The sequence below is a fragment of the Pollicipes pollicipes genome, unplaced genomic scaffold (genome assembly GCF_011947565.3).
Source record: "Pollicipes pollicipes isolate AB1234 unplaced genomic scaffold, Ppol_2.1 Scaffold_3087;HRSCAF=3621_pilon_pilon_pilon, whole genome shotgun sequence".
NCBI classification, from domain to species: Eukaryota; Metazoa; Arthropoda; class Thecostraca; order Pollicipedomorpha; family Pollicipedidae; genus Pollicipes; species Pollicipes pollicipes.
Genome location: NW_023596225.1, coordinates 9,649,281 through 9,668,607, shown reverse-complemented (window position 1 = coordinate 9,668,607; position 19,327 = coordinate 9,649,281). Strand labels below are relative to the sequence as shown.

Here is a 19,327-nt window from a genome sequence, read left to right as displayed (position 1 = left end):
ATTCATCTTTGCGGGAACCCGATCAGCTGATCGCCGTAGAGCGCTGCGAAGCCAGATTTGGGGGCGGAGCTTGTCGAAAGTCCCGTATGAGCGATGGCGAACGAGTTTCGGGTGTTCAGCTGCTGTCCTCCGTAGAACGTTTCGCCGCCGTTCAGTTGTGGCTCAGAATCAGTTTGTTTTCTGTCGTTACCTTAATGACATAACCTGGCATTGATGGTGATGCATGCTAGGAAACTTCCCCGGCTGAGTGATGGGTACGATAACGTCGTAATTGTCCTTAGAACATAAGTTTGTCGCGCTTTGGTTTCCCGTTACCCTTGTGTGGCGGCGTGTTTGTGTCCGTGTTGTGAATTGGATGTAATGCCGATGTGATTATTTATCATGGCGTTCTCATTCACACTTTTTCTTTGTTAATTTAACGTGTGTCAAGAGCTGGTATGTTTCTTGCTAAACGCTGCGTTGTTGCAGTTCCAATCCTTTACCGATCTAATTATTAAGGTATTTTTGCTGATAATTGGATGAAATTAAAAGGCATTTGCTATTCGTTGTGGATGACCAAAGTTCTGTTCTGTTTTTGTTCTAAACCTCAAAATTGGTGAGGATATTGTTCAGGCAAACAAGTAGTTGGTTTAGAAAAATAACTGATGACCCTGGCTACCATGCCTAGGTTTTGTATGTGATATGCTTGTACTGAAAGTTGGAATTAGCAACTGGCATTGGATTTCTTAGCCCATAATGTGGTGTTGCCTTCTCAAGAATGAACTCCAAGTAGTGAATACATATTTGGTTTTGCCTTATTGTAAAAACCTTGCTAGGGATTTTTCATAATGATTTGTTTTGTATTAAGTTAAGCTTATAAAACACATTCCCCAAATATATGTGGGCACCATATGACCAGGGAAGTCAGTGCATCCTACAGCACACATCATCATCACTCCCAAAAATGGTGAGCTTTATCCATCCATTCAAATAAAAATGCAGTCATGTTGATTGTCATTGTATAGGAATGATAGGTAATAATCTTGATTGACTAAATTTAGGTACCTGTACTTTCCATTAGCACATGCCAAAGTGCAAGACATAGTAATGTGTTTATTTTACAGGTGTTTTGGGGTCTATTAGTTTGCATTAGGTGATCTTAGCATCTTTGTCTGGTTGTCCTGAATCATATGTGTGTTGAATTATTATATGATTCAGCAGAATTGAATGCTGAATGTGCAGGCACAATATCCAGTAGAGTGCATTGCATATGTAGCAAGTTTAATTGTAGTCCAGGCTTTCATCAAATACATCTGGATATTATAACCCACATGTCATTTGCCAAACCAGCAAAATATCACCTTTTGGAAGGCCTTAATTTCAATGGATGAGATTGTCACAGGCCCTGCTGTAAGTGGTATTTCTAAGAACTCACAGAAATGGAGCAAGGTTTTGGTATATATTTGGCATTATTTGTAAGATGTTTGTCATGCATTTTATGCAAAAAGTACAACACAATGGCTCTTGCCAGTTCACAGTGTCATGCACCACTCACAGATTAATCCATCTGTCTTTGTTGCAACTGAAGCCTGGTTTAGGGCTGAATGGCAAGGAAATGCTTGACATTCCTTAGCACTGATGAATGTATCCAGTTTCTTCCCAATGAGAGTTGCATGCTATTGGCTTCATGGTATCATTGTGAAGGGTTATTGAGCGGCAGCCATAATCTTTGGGGCGAATGACCAGATTTCCACTGCAATGTTCTGTGAGTTATTGCTATGGACAATATTGTGGTCCACTCAGCCAAATTTGTGTTGCCATTTAAGTGTCCAGTCAATTTTGACAAATTATTGCTGGCTTAAATTGGCAAAAATGGTGAAAATGGTGATTTTAGATGGTTATTGTGAAAGCGTTATGATAGTTTCATTTTAATCATAAAATCAAGAAAAATATGCTGACAGCAGCAGTGCAATAAAAGTATATGGTGTTTTTGCTGTAACAGGTATCTGGTTGTGTGCTCTGAAATTGGCAATTGACCATGCCTGCCATGGTCCATCACTGTTCTTAGAAGTAGTTCAGACATGAACAGTAGCTCCATGGTTGCAATTTTGGGGAGTTCACAAAATTCTGAAATTGTGGCAAGTTGCTCTCAGAAAGGGGCTCTGGACAACTTAGGTTTTTTTCTTAAACCCATGAGAATAGTTGGCCTACCACCTCTGTGGTGCATGTTAATTTTATTCAAAGCCAGCTCACTGTTGCTGAGCTGAGGCTCTGGCCATTAAGTAGACCACAGCAGAATCCACACACTGATTTTTCATGATTGTTAGGGATGTTTGGAAAGCCTGAGTTAAGGATGATGCAGATTTATATAATAACTTGCGAGCATATATGTGAGAGTAGTTTTGGTCTAGGAATAGGATGAGTGCTATATGGCCACACAGTCAAAGCACCAGTGACCCTTATAGACATTGGTCTAGGAATGGGCTGTGTGTGCTGGACATCAGTAGTGGATTAGTTAGCAGATATTTAGCTGGCTTCCTGGTGTATATGGCATATAGCTGGCCTCCTGGCATCTTTAGGAAGGTTATATTTACAGGATGCAATTCAATCAATGTAGTAGATGGTTAATGAAAGGAAACATTGTTCCAAATGTATGCTGGTTTGCATTGAAATGCTGTCATAACTCATAGTTCTTTCCCCATGGGTGTCCACAATTTTGTGCACTGATCTCATCATCATTGGGTTCTGAACCTAAGATTTTAAGATCACAAGCACTGATAGTGGGTGCAGTTTGCAGTTTTCAGATGTTAATGATATTAAAATTTGATCTAAGCCCTTTTTAGTTGCCCGGATATGCAGAAAATTGTGTACACCTGCAATACAAATTGATAATGTGGTGTGATGCTGTAGTTTTGGTACACATTTATGCTGTCAGAAACTAACCATGCACAAAACCATGATGGATAGAAGCAATGTCATGCATATTATATCCTGTTTTTCACAGTTTCATTTCTCATTTTAATGGCAAATATGGATACTTTGCAGTACATTTTTGTCAATTGCCTGCAGCCACACCAGGTGCCATTGTCATTCAATCAACATGTCTCGCTGCCTTCATTTTGTCAGTGTAATCACCTGTTAGTTAAAAGTGGTTACATTGAAGTTGTGATAGTGTAGTGCTGCTTCTGTACTCCATGCCCTAATAGGTACACTTACAATATTTGATTGTTTGTCATTTCCTGCCTTGATTAGGTTCTTGTGCTTTTCCACCAGCCAGTAACACATCTAACAAACCTGTTTCAGCTGGTTGTTGTCAACCCTGTTGATTGTTCCAGCAGTCTTTAAAGCATATGTTAGTTGGAAACATTTTTTGAAAATGTAGGGTGCTTCTTCCTCTAATTTCTTGCTTTTCTGTTTGTCAGGCCCACCCCTATTATGCTACTTGTAGTTAGGATTGCCTCAGGGAATTTCATCTGCAGTTAATGAAATGGACGTGATAAAATGAGGTCCTCTTTAGTAGTGATTGGGCAAAGCAGTGCTATACCTCACATTTAAAAAGCTGAGCCACTACCTGTGCATGTTAATTGTTGCAAGCCAGGTGCTGTTAGAAGCATGGGGCAAAGCAGCATGGCTTGTGGTATGCAGATAAAAGTGAACTGTTAACTGGTGGAACAGTCTGAAATGCTCTTCAAAAGAATCCATTGTACATGTATTTTGTTTAGCCTGTAATCTACCTGAAATGTCAGAACAGTAAGCTGGGCTGGATCAGCAGTTCTCCCTTGCCCTGGTTGTGGCATGCACGTTTTCTTTCCTGAGCCCTTGTCTGTGAGCAGGGGAGGCTCAGCCTGGGAGCACACAGTTGTCTGTGAGCAGAGGAGGGTTGGTGTGGGGGCACACAGTTGTCTGTGAGCAGAGGAGGGTTGGTGTGGGGGCACACAGTTGTCTGTGAGCAGGGGAGGCTTGGCCTGGGAGCACACAGTTGTCTGTGAGCAGAGGAGGGTTGGTGTGGGGGCACACAGTTGTCTGTGGGTGGGAGATATTTGGTGTGGGAGCACACTCTTTTCTGTGAACAGAGAGATTTGGTATGGGTGTACATAGTTGTCTGTGAGCATGGGAGGCTTAGCCCTTAGGCACACAGTTGTTTGTTACATGTGTGTTTTGTTTATATTTATGAGATTGTATTGACAAAATTTAATGCTGCAGTCCCTGGTTGTGGCCATTTATAACCATGAGCACTGGCTGAGATATCAAACTTTGTCAATATAACCATTACTGGCTTCATAGCATACCTTGTGGTACATAAAGAATTGCCCATTGTAAGAATAAGAACTGCCGACTTAAATGTTTTGTATTTTCCTGAGCGAAGTTAGATACCAGAAGGTTTTGGTCTGCTTTTTATGGTATGGATTGTTTATCTGCAATATTCATTACTTGTATGCCCATATGACAAAGCTGAAGAGCCTGATGTAAGTTTTGTTTCTACACAATCTTTTCTTTAATTCTGCAATTGCCTGCACTACATACTTGTGCATAATAAGCAGACATGCACTCTGGTGCTAAGACACACACAATTTTCTGTCTGTCCTGCATCCACCTTTTTTGTTGCCCATCACTCTCCATTGTTGTGACCCATGTTTCTTTGTGTGTGTGTAGTTACAGTGCAAAGTCCGGGTATGACGAGATGCTGGTGCACGGCTCGCCCAACGGCAAGGCGGGCTTCGCGCGCAGCATCAGTCCGGACTCGCGCAGCCAGAGTCCGCGCTACCCCAGCAAGTCGTCCTACCACCGCGACAGCCGACTCAAGGACTACAGGGACCACCGAGACTACCGCGACAGGGACAGGCATAGAGGTCAGCCAGCTGACAGGCGGTGTCGAGCCGCGGCACTGCGTCTCTGATGGCTGGGCGATTGAGAGCACGTTTCCGGACCGGCCGTCAATCTCGTGACTTGTGCTGGCAGCAGCGCCATGCAGCGAGCGGGGCAGCCGTGTGCTCGTGTTGGACCCCTAACCGGTGTTCCACCGGCTCGGAGCGTTTTGGAGGATTGTCATTAGCTCTCAGCAGCTACAGCAGCTGTTGACGCGAATGTGGTTGCGCAATGCGGTGCTAAAGCAAATTTACGATCCACAAATTATTACGTGGTCTTGTCATCCTATGAACCAAAGAGATGTCATTTATCCGCCAGAAAGTGGCCATTGTCGCGTTTTTAAGACCCTGTATCGAACATAATGTGTTTGGTTCTGGACACCGTGGGAGATTGAGCCATGGTTGTGAATGTGATCAACACTCATTGTAGAAGTACTTTTTTGCATTGTTGTGGTTGCTTTCATTGAAAGCGTAAGTAATACCAAGTTGATCAATTTCACGGAGAAAAAGTGGGCGGTCCACGCAGGCTCGCGAACAGCCCATTTTCAAACAATGCCATCCGTACATTTGCGCTAGAATGCCCCTCATCAGTGAACGTCCTTGCCTGCTGAGCTCCTCAGAGACAGGTGTGTCAGTTCATGACTGAGGCCTCGTATGGACTCCGAGGGTGGGGGGCTCATGCGACTGGCATTCGCGTATGTTTCGGTGTCGCGTACACTCCTCAGAGGCAGGTGTGTCAGTTCATGACTGAGACCCCGTGTGGGCTCGAGCGGGGACTTGTGCGGCTGGCATTTGCGTATGTTTCGGTGTCGTGTGCACTACGAAAACGTGCACTACAAACATGCTACCATCTCCCTAGCCCACGTCTTAAAAGGCATTTCAATGCTGGCAAGCCTATGAAATGATCATGGTAGTTTACAGACCAAAAAAGTATGTTGGTTTAAGAGCGCCTTGCTGCGTTCAGGATGGCCACGTGGTGGCGCGATGGCCCCGCGGCATGCAGTGTCATCGCTGTTGTTTGTCATAGCGAACATTTTTGGTCGATCATACAACCTAGGGTGCCAGAAAATGGCTGAAACCATGTCCTTTACAGCAGATAAGTTCCATGCGTGTGGCCGTATTGGCGTCAAACTAAAACCATAGCTACTTCTCCAGCCGTGGAGAACGGCTAAGTGGTGTTGGCATTGAAAAATTGTGAAGCTTCTTGAACAATTTCAAAACCAAAGTACGAGTATACAACTTTCGGAATTGGGCTTTTTCGATGTTTGCGTGGTAATGCTTTTAGTTCGCCTTCTGCCACCTACAGATGCCTCGGCCAGACTCTATAGCAGCGTTGGTTTGCACTCAGTTGTGGGTGTAGATTGGTGTGGCCATTGGACGGACCTGACCTCCCCACATGTGGCATCAGGCACTTCATCTGGGGCAGGAGCCGGTCCTGCCAGTACAGACCCTTGTCTGTCGCGCGTGACACCAGATACAGGGTTCCTTTTCCCAATTACTAAAATGCATGCTTTAAAGTATATTTTTGTACAGAGCCCAAATGCATATTGTTATGTTTGTAGCCGCAGGTTGTAGCCTTTGTTTTCGATTGTGTGGCGTTGACATGCTGTCAGCAGGCAGCACACTTTCTAGGAGCAATCGCTTGCATTGCTGCGAGAAGCTGACAGCATTTAAGCATAATTTTGTGCTGCGGTAGGCACGGTTTTTGTACAACAAGGTTATATGATTTTGTTGGGAACGCCAGCTTGTGGATGGCTGTGCCACGTGTTGACCTGCTGCAGCTTCTGTGCACGTCAGGTGTGTGTTTCCTCTCCCCAGGCACAGAAGCAGCCCCCGCGACCGGGACCGGGACCGGGACCGAGACCGCTACAGAGACCGGGACCGGGACCGGGAACGGGACCGTGAGAGGGACGGAGGCCGGTCCTACGAGCGCGCCGACCGGGACCGGTCCGAGGTGAGCGGGCTGTGTGTGGAGAGCGGGAGGGGTGGAGATAGAGGGACGGCCGAGCGGGCTGAGCTGCTGTGTGTGGGGAGCGGGAGGGGTGGGGATAGAGGGACGGCCGAGCGGGCTGAGATGCTTTGTGTGGGGGAGGGGGAGGGGTGCGGATAGAGGGACGGCCGAGCGGGCTCGTCCGCTGTGTGTGGGGAGGGGGAGGGGTGGGTGATCGAGGGACGGCCGAACGGGCTGAGCTGCTGTGTGTGCGCAGCGGGAGGGGTGGAGATAGAGGGACGGCAGAGCAGGCTGAGCTGCTGTGTGTGGGGAGCTGGAGGGGTGGAGATAGAGGGACGGCAGAGCGGGCTGAGCTGCTGTGTGTGGGCAGCGGGAGGGGTGGGGATACAGGGACGGCAGAGCGGGCTGAGCTGCTGGTGTGGGGAGCTGGAGGGTGGGGTGGAGATAGAGGGACGGCAGAGCGGGCTGAGCTGCTGTGTGTGGGCAGCGGGAGGGGTGGGGATAGAGGGACGGCAGAGCGGGCTGAGCTGCTGTGTGGGGAGCTGGGGGGGTGGGATAGAGGGACGGCGCAGAGCGGGCTGAGCTGCTGTGTGTGGGCAGCGGGAGGGGTGGGGATAGAGGGACGGCAGAGCGGGCTGAGCTGCTGTGTGTGGGCAGCGGGAGGGATGGGGGATAGAGGGACGGCCGAGCTGGCTGAGCTGCTGTGTGTGGGCAGCGGGAGGGGTGGGGATAGAGGGATGGCAGAGGGGGCTGAGCTGCTGTGTGTGGGGAGCGGGAGGGTGGGGGATAGAGGGACGGCCGAGCTGGCTGAGCTGTGTGTGGGGAGCGGGAGGGGTGGGGATAGAGGGACGACCGAGCTGGCTGAGCTGCTGTGTGTGGGCAGCGGGAGGGATGGGGAGAGAGGGACGGCCGAGCTGGCTGAGCTGCTGTGTGTGGGGAGGGGGAGGGGTGGGGATAGAGGGACGACCGAGCTGGCTGAGCTGCTGTGTGTGGGGAGCAGGAGGGGTGGGGATAGAGGGACGGCGGAGCGGGCTGAGCTGCTGTGTGTGGGCAGCGGGAGGGATGGGGAGAGAGGGACGGCGGAGCGGGCTGAGCTGCTGTGTGTGGGGAGCGGGAGGGGTGGGGATAGAGGGACGGCAGAGCGGGCTGAGCTGCTATGTGTGGAGGGGGATGGGGTTCAGGGGGACGGCTGTGCGTCTGTGGCAGACTCGTATGGATACCGCTTTTGGTTTTGCTTGATTTTTGTGTTGTGCAGTGTTCTTGGCTGGCCCCTTGAACGTGCCGAGCTTTTCCGCATATATCGATGGTTACTGGTTGTTGATGGTGGTAACTTGGGTTTATGTGCTGGGGTCAGTCTGCCAATGGGTATGAAGTCCTCCTGCCCCACCATGGCAGGATTCGGCGATGTTATGATGTCGCTTGATCTGGCTTTGCTCCGTGGTCAATCTACGCCATAGATATTGTCCTACTCGGCACCCCTGGTCTTCTTCTAACCTTTACTCCTGGTCCGCTTGTGCGTGGACACTGCTCTCTGGTGTCAGGCTCTCTATCTCATCATATTCAGGCACACTGGTCGTCTTCCACGGCGGTTGAAATTTCACCGAATGTCAGGCCCCCTCGTGGCCGCCTTTGCCACCGCCACGATCCCCTGCCTCTCTGACCTGACCACGACCTTACCCGACCTGACCACGCTCTGACCTGACCACGCCGTGACCTGGCCACACCCTGACATGACCACGCCGTGACCTGGCCACGCTCTGACCTGGCCACGCTCTGACCTGGCCATGCTCTGACCTGGCCACGCCCTGACCTGACCACGCCGTGACCTGACCACGCTCTGACCTGGCCACGCCCTGACCTGACCTTGCCCCATGGCCAGGCTCGCCGAGATGATCGGCCGTCGCGAGTGGGGCCCTGGACTGAGCACGTCTCGTCGTCCGGCAAGAAGTACTATTACAACTCGACGACGGAGGTGTCGCAGTGGGACAAGCCGCGCGAGTGGTTGGACGCCGAGCGGCGCGACTACCGGGACGGCGAGGCCGGCTCGCAGCGAGCCGCCTCCAGCGCCGCCTCTGCCGCACCGCCCGACGCCAAGCCAGGTCAGTAGGCGGCCACCGGACGGCCAACGACGGGACAGCTCAGGGTAGGTCAGCCCAAGTGGCCGGCTGCTCAGTTGGCGTTATGTCGCTGATTAATGAAGCGTGTGCAGCATTCGGTGCTGTTTATTGGCCCTCAGTTGTGTGTGGCACTTCGTTGATGACCGTAATTGGCTCACGTGGTCGTCCGTGACCGCATTGGTGGCATAATGATGTAACGTGGGGGTGATAGCAATGGTTCATTAGTTCACATCACAGCGAGTTTTGTGCCCATTACTTCGCCAACGTACTGGTGGAGTCCGTTCAAGCTGCTTATCCCTGCATGAATCGTTCCTTTGTCAGGCCCCCCCCCCCCCCCCCCCCTCCTCTCAGTTGTTACTGTCCGTCTCCGTGGCAGTTTCTTCCGTCCCGTAGTCGGTGCTGCGATGCTCAGCCAACTCCCCCCCCCCCCCCCCCTCCTGGCGCCCCTGTGCCTCTTCAGTGGCATCGTTGTGCTGGCCTGTGAAGCGGCTGGCTGCCGCGCCCCCTCCACCCGCCCGTAACTTGCCGCCCCCTGTCGCCAGCGGCCGTGCGCGGTGGCTACGAGCGCGTGGGCGGCGGCGGTGGCGGCGCCCGGCGCGACTCGGTGGGCGAGCGTGAGCCGCGGCCGCACCGGGATCGCGCCGAGCACCGCGAGCGCGTGCGCCGCCGCTCCGACGAGCCGCGCACCAACGGTCAGGCACAGGTGAGTACCGGCGCCGCCCGCAGACGTGGCCCCAGCGCTGGCTGCCGCGTCAGGGGCGGGGCGGCGTATGGCAGGTGGTGCTGGGATGCCGGTGATGTGCCCGGGTCAGGGGCGGGGCGGCGTATGGCAGGTGCTGCTGGGATGCCTGGTGATGCGCCCGGTAGGCGGATTGGTGGTTCGTGATCGCTTATTTACTGTGTCGTTGTTTTGTGACGTGCGTTCTGGTGTTTGCTTGCTTATCATAGTGATTTTAAGTACTGAAAAATGTTGTGCAATGCTTCTTAAAGGGTTAAAGCTGAGCTTACGCTGCTAGAATTTCCCGCGTTTTGGACGCCAGCTTTGGAATGATAGAGCAGATAAACATGGTGGATGCGACTTGCGGATGTCGCTAGTTGTTGTGGACCTGGTGCGAATGTTATTGCAAAGGAGATAGACTGATGTGCTGCTTCACGGATGTCGCTAGTTGTTGTGGACCTGGTGCGAATGGTATTGCAGAGGAGATAGACTGATGTGCTGCTTCACGGATGTCGCTAGTTGTTGAGAACCTGGTGCGAATGGTATTGCAAAGGAGATTGATCGACGCGTTGCACCACGGATGTCGCTAGTTTATTTATTGCACATCAGGTGCAAGTAGTATTGCAGAGGAGGAAGACTGACGCGCTGCACCGGGCTGCCGCCACTCATGAGCAACCGGCTGTGAAAATTCTGTGATGAATCCGTGGCCTCCGAACACGACGCATCTCTGCTGATCCATGTCATGGACTCCCCGCGGATATTTCCATTCGGGGCGGGGTACCAGTGTGTTGTCTTCCGGTCGTGAAGCACGTCTTTTTAGCCACATAGCGCACCATAATCGGTAGCTATAAGGGGACGTTGACTCGTAACAGCATGCAAATCATGGGCATATTAAACTAAACAAACATCTGAGTGCGCAACTAAACATAAATGTCCAGTTTGAGCAGTACTTACAGTACAGTACAGTACAGCAGTACAGATGATGATAATTGGCAACACGAACATGGGATCAGGCATTTATCCTGCATTGGTCATGTTGAGAATAGCATTATCATGGAGCACATCAGTCTCAGTTTTTCTCAGCTGTTAGCATGGGGTGCAAAATCGTGTGGTACACCTCGGCCAGGCGTTGCCAGTTGTCCTACGCTGTTAACGCTTCGTCGTACGCCATCGCCAGTTGTACACTGGAATCACCCCTCGAAGAATTTGGCCGTTGTGTACCGGCAATTATTCCCACAACTTGCAAATGCTTAAGTCGTGTTGGGTGGGCGAAGCGTGACAAGTTAGACGGCCCCCCCCCCAAAAAAATGTAATGCACGGTAAGACCTCACCTGCAAAATACTGAGATTGAGCGATGTTACAGTCATCGGATCGAATCAATCACCTCCTGACGGAACTCGGTATGCCTGCGCCGGGCCGGGTGTGAGTGTGCGAGTGCTCTGTTGGTGGGCAGCGCGCGCGCGTGGCGGCGCTGACCGTCTGTGTGGCCCAGTTCCAGAGGCAGCGGCGGCCGCCGCGGTGCCGCCGGGGGCGCTGGTACCGGCGCCGGCGCGCCAACCGACCCGTGAGTCCTGCCCGTGCCTGCTCCTGCTCCGCGCCCTCCGTCCCCGCCGCTGCCGCTTCCCGCTGCCGTGCCTGCGTGCGTGTGGCCTCCTGGTCCCGCGCCGTCCGCTGCCGGCCGCCGTTGCTGCGTGTGTGTATGCGTGTGTGTGTGTGTGTGTGTGTGTGTGTGTGTGGTGTTTGTGTGTGTTTGTGTGTGTGTGTGTTGTGTGGTGTGTGGTGTGTGTGCGTGCGTGCGTGCGTGCGTGCGTGCGTGCGTGCGTGCGGCGTGCGTGGCGTGCGTGCGTGCGTGCGTGCGTGCGTGCGTGCGTGCTGCGTGCGTGCGTGTCGTGCGTCGTTTCGTGCGTGCGTCGTGCGTGCGTGCGTGCGTGCTGGTGCGTGCGTGCGGCGTGCGTGCGTTGCGTGCGTGCGTGCGTGCGTGCGTGCGTGCGTGCTCGTGCGTGCGTGCGTGCGTGCGTGCGTGCGTGCGTGCGTGCGTGCGTGCGTGCGTGGCTGCGTGCGTGCGGTGCGTGCGTGCTTGTGTGTGTGTGTGTGTGTGTGCGCGCGCACGCGCGCGCCTTGCTCCCATGCAGTCCGAACACGACGGTTCGTCGTGTGAGTGCGTGAGCTCCGGCTCTTGGCCTCCCAGGACCTGTTCCTCCCCGAGAGACCAGCATCTGACGCTCCGGTAGGACGTTTGCTGGCCGTACGCCCCTGGTGGTCTTGCTACCGTACCGTCCGCCTCTGACCACCGTTGCTGACGGGTCATACCCTCCCCCCCCCCGCCCCCACTCCCCTCTGACGTATTACCGCTCTGCTGTCCGCATCCCGTCGTGGGCCGCTCTCTTCGGCCGTCGGCCAGCCTCCACCCCACCCCGCCCCGCCTCGGCCGCCGCCGCCGCCGCCGCCGTCGCCACCGCTGTCTGACCTCGGCCGTGTCTCGCCGGCCCGCAGCAGGACATGGAGATCTCGTCTGGCGACAGCACGCCGACGGAGGAGTCCGCCGGCGGCCTGGCGGAGGCGGCGGCGCCACGGCTGGCCGGCCTGACGGCCGTCAGTCTGGCGGCGGCGCTGCCACGCCTGCTGCAGCCGGCCGCCGACGGCGCGCCGCCGCCCGACGACGATCGCGGCCCGCCCACGCCCACCCTCTCCGAGCCGGTCGACACGCCCGACCGACGCACCGACCGTGAGTAGGCCGGCAGGGAGGGGGACGATCTCGGAGGGGTGTTGGGGAGGGCGACTGCCGAGAGGCCAAGCGAGGAGTGTTGGGGGAACGCGGGGCCCAACTTGTCTTGAAGTTAAGGTCTTGTATTACCATAGTGGGGTGGATGCTTAACGTAATGAAGAGGAGTAGAGGAGCCTGGGCAGTATCACCCAGTCGCTGCGCATGAACTCAGGATAATGGGGAGGAAAGGCTGGTGCTTTGGGTATAGAGACCAGCCTTGTGCCACACCTTCACAGAGCATGAATTATGCCATTCTTACCACTAGCATCAACCCGTTTAAGTCTGTTAGGGGTCTGGGGAGTGAACTTGCACCCTGGGATTGCTGTTTCTTCGGGAGTGGTGCGCCGAGCGGTGGTGGATCCTGTGACGCTCCAGTAGAGTTGTACGTTGTTTAGCGTGATCAAAACTGCTGAAAGTGTGACCGTGTGTTCCGTTGTTCGTTTCACCAGTGGTCAAGTGTTCCGTGCTTCAGCAACGGCACAGTGCGATTCAGCAGTGACGAACCAAAGATCATGTTTCAGCCGTGTTTTGCCGTGGCTCATCATTTGTGAGCTCAGCATTGTTCCGCTGTGTTTCGGCATTGATGAGCTGCTGCGCGTTTCGGCAGTTTTATTCTGTAATTCCGCAGTGCAGACGTTGGATTGCGTGTCAGCAGTGTTTTGTTGTGTTTGCGCAGTGGTGGGTTATATGCGGTATTTCAGCTTTGTCGCGCTGCATGTCTGCAGTGGAGTGTCACTCATCGTGTTGCGGCACCGGCGAGCTGTCGGCCGTGCTTCAGCTGCGCTGGGCGGTGTTCTGCGCTCGCTCGGGAGTATTGGTCGGCGGGCCGTGCGTGAGCGGAGACGTGTGGCGTGTTTCAGCAGTGGTGAGCCCGTGCAGCAGCATCAGCAGCCTGCAGCAGACGAGCCTGGCGGCGCTGCGGCCGACCATGCCGCAGCTGACGCCGTCGCACGCCCAGTACTACAGCGAGCACCTGATCCAGCACGTCGTCCAGTGGCCGGCCACCGTGATGGAGAAACAGGTGAGCGCCGCGGGCGAGGCGCGGCCGGTCCGTCTGCCGACCCGCCGCGCTCCCGGTACCGGGCGCGCTGTGCGGACGCTGCTGCGTGTATGGGTGTGTGTGTGTGCGTGTGTGCGTGCCTGTTTGTGTGCGCACGTGCGTGTACGCGTGGAAAACCCGGGGTGCAGCCGTCGTCGCGTTAGTGAGGTAGATCTGCGTGTGTCGCTAGCCCGTGGGCCCCCGTGTGCTGTTTGGACAGTTGTGCAGCAGTGACGGCCGCACGGAGCCGTATGTGACGTCCCGTCCGGTTCGTCGCATTACATTGTCCGAAATGGACCAGCTGTGCGGCTTGGAACGGCCAGCCCCAGCCGCTGCCCTGTGCCGCTCGCCCCCCGCCGCCACCGGCGTCAGTCTCCTCCGCCGACCGCCGCGCGGCGCCGGCGTCTTGTGCTGCGGCTGACGCCCCGTCATCGTGGGCAGGCCAACCGGACCAACGAGGAGGCGTGCCACGTGGCGAGCCTGCTGATGACCAAGGCGGCCACTGACCTGAAGATGGCCCGCTCGCTGGTGCGGCTCGCCGAGATCCAGGCTACGCTACAGGAACAAAGGTGGGAGGGAGAGGGGCGCCAGTGGCGGTGCCGCGCGCCGCTGGCCGGGGCGCCGCCAGCCCGGCACACAGGCGGAGCGAGCGGGTTTTGCGTCCACAGCGGGATCACGCGGCGGGGATGGATGTGTGGATTAGATGGCGGGGGTGGACACGGACCCTGAGCCAACGCCATATGTTGAGAATAACCCATCGAAGTGTGAAGTCATTCAGGGGAAATGGATGGAATTTCGGTAGTCGGCAATGTTTGGGCTACCCATCCCAATGTGATAAGATGCAAACGTTTTGATGGTATGTTCCTCCTGAGGAGTTGTGTGCTTGTCCTGTGTTGTGTGCTTGGCACAAGGATTTGTGGTGAGTGAGGTGCGTGTTACAACAGCTGACAGGAGAACCGCCGTCGACTGGCAGTGCTTCATGTCCTGCAGTCCCATGTCTGTGGTCAAGCGGCAGAGATGGTTTCATCGCTATTGTTGGATGCGATTGGCCGGTGTTCATCGTCAAGGTCCGGGGGTGTGATCGGCCACTGACGACATCGCCGTCTCTGTTGCAGAATTCTCTTCCTGCGGCAGCAGATTCACGAGCTGGACGAGCTGAAGTCGCAGAACTCGTTCATGTCGGACACCTAGCGGCGGCCGCGGCACCCGTCTGCCCAACCTTGTGATAGCCGCCGCCTCACATTCCACAGACCACCCTCCTCCCACTCTCTCAGGGGCGACCAGCCGCATGCGTTTTTAGCTTTTATCTGGTCTTCGACGCTGTGTCTTAGTTCACTTTACGCTGGCGTTCCTGATTGTTGTGTGTCGCTCCGCGGTACTTGAGCCGCCTCTCGGACCCGATAGATGTCACCGCTGGTGGCCGGCGCCCCGTCCGGCACTTCCGATGTCTGTGGCTGCTGTCGGCCGGCCCGACACTAGGTGGCGGCCGGCCCTCCCGGCCCGACACCTATTTATTCAGGGGCTGCGCGGCGCGCGCGCGCGCGCGCGGCTGGGTGTCTGTGTAATGTTTGTACAGCTGTGTGCGTGTCCTGCTCGGGTACACTGTGTAATGTACGGCATGGTTGCGGTCAATTCCACTGAGAAACAGATGACGAATAAAACAATTATGTGAAATGTTTAGACATGGGACTTGGGGCACGCTGTTGCAATCGTCAGACGAACGTAGCCGGCTGCGGAGGACGCGTGTGTCTTCGAGAGGCGACGGAGTGTAGGCTGTTGAGCGGCGTCGTCGATTAGTGACACGAACTGTGCCGCTGGCGGAGGTGCGCGGAGGAGTCTCCGTCGCGGTGAGCCATCCCGCGTGGTCGGACGGGAACGACGCCTGACACGATCTCAGTTGCGGCTACAGTCCGTTGGAAGAATGGACGCCCGCACGTCCGTGCGTGGTGGAGTGCGCAGATTCGTTTCGGTGGTATAGTGCACGGTTCGACACCATTGACGGTACCATGTGTTCATGGTCTTCATGATCTCGGGTCATCGCACCATTGTTGAAGGAATCATCCATACATTGACCCAAAATGATAGGGTTTGCTCAATGGACTGTCCAGCAGAATGTGTTTGGATCTGCATCTGTATCTTCGATCCGGGGCCTATTCTCCCCAGAAGTGTGGCAACGGAAAGGGGTTGCCCGTAAGCTGGGGGAAATGGCGGGTGCGGTCCTCTAAACGGAATGGCGGCGGGCGCATAAGCGGAGCTTCGCCAAAAGTACTGAATAAAGGTGGGGCTTGCGTGTCACTTTTCATGCGACTGTTGACATTTGGCCTACTTCATGCCTAGAGCGGCCTAGCGCTACTCTTGGAACATCGAGCAGGTGGCAGCATCTCCAGATTAATTCGGGTCCTTCCAACGTTGGGATGTAGGTTTGTCCACGCATGGTCCATGTGGTACCTTTTGGAACCTAATGATAATACAACTTAAAAGGATTTCCTAGAGCCTAAATCTGTCGTAAATAATTGCATTTATTTTTTTGCGTGCAGTGTACGTACATGATCGCTGGGTGTTTTATAAAAAAATTGATTGAAATACAATTACTGCGCTCTTGCTTCGTTTACATGCTCCTTGGGTAATTCAGGACCTAATATCTTCAGGGATTGGTCGGCAAACTGGTGTATTATGGCCTAGGCATTATAATAGTGGTTTTAGAATATATTTTGTATTCGCTTGGGTGCATTGTTGTTTTGAAGTTGTTTTTCCATCTGAGCATAGTTATGTCTAAAAGAGCTGCAGAAGGAGATGCAGATGGCTCTTTGGAGACAAAAATAACTAAAAGAAGCTCAAATGTTTTAGGAGACAAGATAAGTGTGTCAGGATGGTAAGCTGGGAGGCCTCATCTGGAATGAATTGATCAGCATATGATGGAAAATGTCATAAATCAATAGCTGTTTGATATCCATGTCAATAGCACCTGAAGTGTGGGATAGCCTGACAGTTTTGTGATGAGTTCATGGGTGTGACATGGCTATAGATGCATGCTGTTAAATGCATGTATGTTTTAGATAACTTAATGTGACTAAAACCCTACAATGGAGAGCCTTTCATGGTTTGGAACCCATAAAATAAGACATTGTAGCATTTACAGCAAGTAAACAAGCATATTTCATATTAGTGGATTAAGGCATGTTTACATTTTATTAAGTGTACCAGATATACCATATAACCTTTTAAGTCCATGCATGTCACATAATTTGTGAGGTGCAGCTTTTCATTTTCCTATTGAGTTCTTGGCAATAATTAGCTAATAGGCAGATCCATCAGCACCTTTTCAGTCAGAGGAGTTAGAGGAGCTGTGTTTAAATGATTGGGATATTTTAACCTGCAGTGATGCAACATGATAACTGATGGGCTTGGGCTCAGAGTTTGGTGGTGGAACCCACACCTGTGGGGTGAATAGCTTTGTACCCTTCTTATCCTGTCCCCATTGTCATCAATGTGGTGCCATTCCAAACATTTCCCTTGCATCCTAGCAATATGCTAGTCTGTTGGGCAGGTGCATCAGTGTCTCTTGTGACCAGGGTGTGCTTATTTTTGATGAGTGCATGGTGAGTGAGCATACCACACATAGTTCATCAGATATCATATCAGATGGCATTGTATCATCTTGTCAGATGTCAATCATATCATGTTGGTAGTTAATTCTGTATGATTATGCTAAGTGGTGTGCATGCAGTCTTTCAACCAATAGTTTTCTTATGAACAGGATAAGTCACAATTTTCAATCACAGGCATACAACATGGCTGTTTGCATGTTTAAGGGTATAATGTAGTGATTGGGGAGGTATTGATCAGTGAAATAGCTTACCTGTGCCTCCTTTTTCTGATGAACCTGCATCAGCTGTGCAGCTCCAGACCTGCATGTCCAAGCATCCAGTCTCAAGTCAGCACCAGATGATGCATCTCACGGAACAAAGTTGCTGGCGGAGACCATCTCGGACGGCGACCGCGAGTACTTTGCCTCCTACAGCCACCTGGACATCCACCGCACCATGATCGAGGACGAGGCGCGCACTCAGGCGTACCGGCGCGCGATTCTCACCAACTACCCGCTCTTCCGGGGCAAGACAGTGCTCGATGTGGGCTGCGGCACGGGCATCCTGAGCGTTTTCTGCTGCCAGGCGGGCGCGCGCCGCGTGTACGCCGTCGAGGCCAGCGGCGCCGCCGACTTTGCCCGCCAGGTGGCCACCGAGAACGGCTACGGCGATCGGGTGACGGTGCTGCACTGCCGGCTGGAGGACGCCGCGCTGCCCGAGCGCGTCGATGTGATCGTCAGCGAGTGGATGGGCCACGCGTTACTGTACGAGTCCATGCTGGATTCGGTGCTGCTGGCGCGCGACCGCTGGCTGCGGCCAGACGGCGCGCTCTTCCCGGAGCGTGCCACGCTCAAGGTCGCGCTCTGCACGGCGCCCGCCGACGAGCCGGCCGCCTTCTGGCGCGGCGTGCACGACCGCTACCGCGTGCACATGGCGAGCCTGGCGGCGCCGGCGGCGGCGGCGGCCGGCCGCGCCGCGCGCGTCGCTGCCGTCCTGCCGGAGGAAGTGCATTCGCACGCGGCGACCGTGGCCGCGCTCGACCTGCGCACCACGCCGGCGGCGGCGGTGCGCGCGCTGCGCTCGGGCCCGCTGGACCTGGTGAGTTTCGGCCGGGCGCGACTGACCGGTCTCGTACTTTGGTTTGACGTGCGCTTCCCGGGCGGCCTGGAGCTGAGCACGTCGCCGTACAGCGCCGAGACGCACTGGGCGCAGACGGTGCTGCCCCTGGCCGCGCGCGACGTGGACCAGGACTGGCGCGCCGCCGGACAGCTCGGCTTGCGCCAAAACGGCCGCCAGCCGCGCAACTGGGACTTCGAGGCCGACCTGACGCTGGCGGACGCGGCGGCGCCCACCGCGCTCCGCTGGGTGCTGGACGGCGCAGAGTGACGGCTGCCGCTCGAAGCCGAATGGTCCGGCAGTCATGGACACGTCTCCGGTGTGTCGCATGCGTGAGGCCTCCGTCCACCGCCACCCCGGCTGCGCGGGGCGTGGTGGCGAGGCTCACGCGGCGCGACTGAAGGCCGGGCTCGCAACGGCCGGCGAGGTCAGCTGTGCTGTGTGGAGCGGCAGGATCCGGCGGGCGAGGTCAGCTGTGCTGTGTGGAGCGGCAGGATCCGGCGGGCGAGGTCAGCTGTGCTGTGTGGAGCGGCAGGATGCGGCGGGCGAGGTCAGCTGTGTTGTGTGGAGCGGCAGGATGTCGCTATGGGAACTCTCGCGTACGGCGGCATGTTCTTTTCCAGGGACGTGCCTCGTGATCGCCTCATTTGTCATGTTATGATCGTGCCCAGGCCCAGTAAAGAAAGATAATTCTAGAGCAGTGCAGCACTCAAGGCACGACGCCAGCAGTTGCCAACTGTTCTTGTTGTTCAACTGGGCGCTGGACACATCAGTGTCAGTTCTCGAGGGGGTCACTGATAGCTCAGTGCTCGTTTTAAAATGCCTTGTGAAGGAACTTGTGAAAGAAATGAATACCTCGAATCGAAAACCAAATATCTGTTGGTTCCATGTCGAATCGAATGCCAGAAATGAGTATCAAAGATTTTATTCCACAAAATCGAGCAAACTCGTTACGTCCCTGCAACGGTGGGTGGCATTTTACGCCACCGCCTGGTCATCGGTTCGCCATCGCTGATCGCGCCATCCGACCACTGGCCGATATCTGCAGCTTCTAGAGGAAACGACAAGCGAATAATCCCGCCACACAAGAAGTCCGGCAACAGGGTAACTTTGTATTGGGAATCGATAATGAACAGCAAACGAGCGGAGGTATATCAATCTACGAGCCGCGTCACCTACAGCACAGACTCG

General features: G+C 54.5%; 2 protein-coding genes across 3 annotated transcripts; both read left to right on the top strand.

Annotated features, from left to right (window-relative positions):
• Window positions 1-96: 96 nt before the first annotated feature.
• On the top strand, window positions 97-15,113 carry LOC119089656 (WW domain-containing adapter protein with coiled-coil). Of its 2 annotated transcripts, none has more exons than XM_037212450.1 (9): window positions 97-254; window positions 4,633-4,829; window positions 6,663-6,798; window positions 8,675-8,894; window positions 9,455-9,615; window positions 12,124-12,355; window positions 13,258-13,415; window positions 13,875-14,002; window positions 14,549-15,113. In XM_037212450.1, the coding sequence occupies exons 6-9, from the start codon at window positions 12,130-12,132 to the stop codon at window positions 14,622-14,624; spliced, it is 588 nt and encodes a 195-aa protein (XP_037068345.1). In that variant the 5' UTR covers window positions 97-254; window positions 4,633-4,829; window positions 6,663-6,798; window positions 8,675-8,894; window positions 9,455-9,615; window positions 12,124-12,129; the 3' UTR covers window positions 14,625-15,113. The 2 variants fall into 2 exon arrangements, with proteins under 2 accessions (XP_037068345.1, XP_037068344.1); XM_037212449.1 differs by having other exon boundaries at window positions 13,255-13,415.
• A 983-nt stretch (window positions 15,114-16,096) lies between these two features.
• LOC119089349 (protein arginine N-methyltransferase 6) lies at window positions 16,097-18,406 on the top strand. Its single transcript, XM_037212018.1, has 3 exons — window positions 16,097-16,305; window positions 17,326-17,953; window positions 18,023-18,406. Exons 1-3 carry the CDS (start codon window positions 16,202-16,204, stop codon window positions 18,404-18,406), a joined length of 1,116 nt encoding a protein of 371 aa, XP_037067913.1. The 5' UTR covers window positions 16,097-16,201.
• The last annotated feature ends 921 nt before the right edge of the window (window positions 18,407-19,327 follow it).

What these genes read in the sequence shown, in the direction of transcription:
- LOC119089656 (XM_037212449.1), top strand. Translation starts at nt 12,130, where the DNA reads ATGGAGATCTCGTCTGGCGACAGCACGCCGACGGAGGAGTCCGCCGGC. An exon ending in CCACCGTGATGGAGAAACAG is followed by an intron (nt 13,416 to 13,874) that starts GTGAGCGCCGCG and finishes CATCGTGGGCAG; the next exon opens with GCCAACCGGACCAACGAGGA. An exon ending in GCTACGCTACAGGAACAAAG is followed by an intron (nt 14,003 to 14,548) that starts GTGGGAGGGAGA and finishes TCTCTGTTGCAG; the next exon opens with AATTCTCTTCCTGCGGCAGC.
- LOC119089349 (XM_037212018.1), top strand. Translation starts at nt 16,202, where the DNA reads ATGTCTAAAAGAGCTGCAGAAGGAGATGCAGATGGCTCTTTGGAGACA. An exon ending in AAGATAAGTGTGTCAGGATG is followed by an intron (nt 16,306 to 17,325) that starts GTAAGCTGGGAG and finishes AACCTGCATCAG; the next exon opens with CTGTGCAGCTCCAGACCTGC. An exon ending in ACCGCTACCGCGTGCACATG is followed by an intron (nt 17,954 to 18,022) that starts GCGAGCCTGGCG and finishes GTCCTGCCGGAG; the next exon opens with GAAGTGCATTCGCACGCGGC.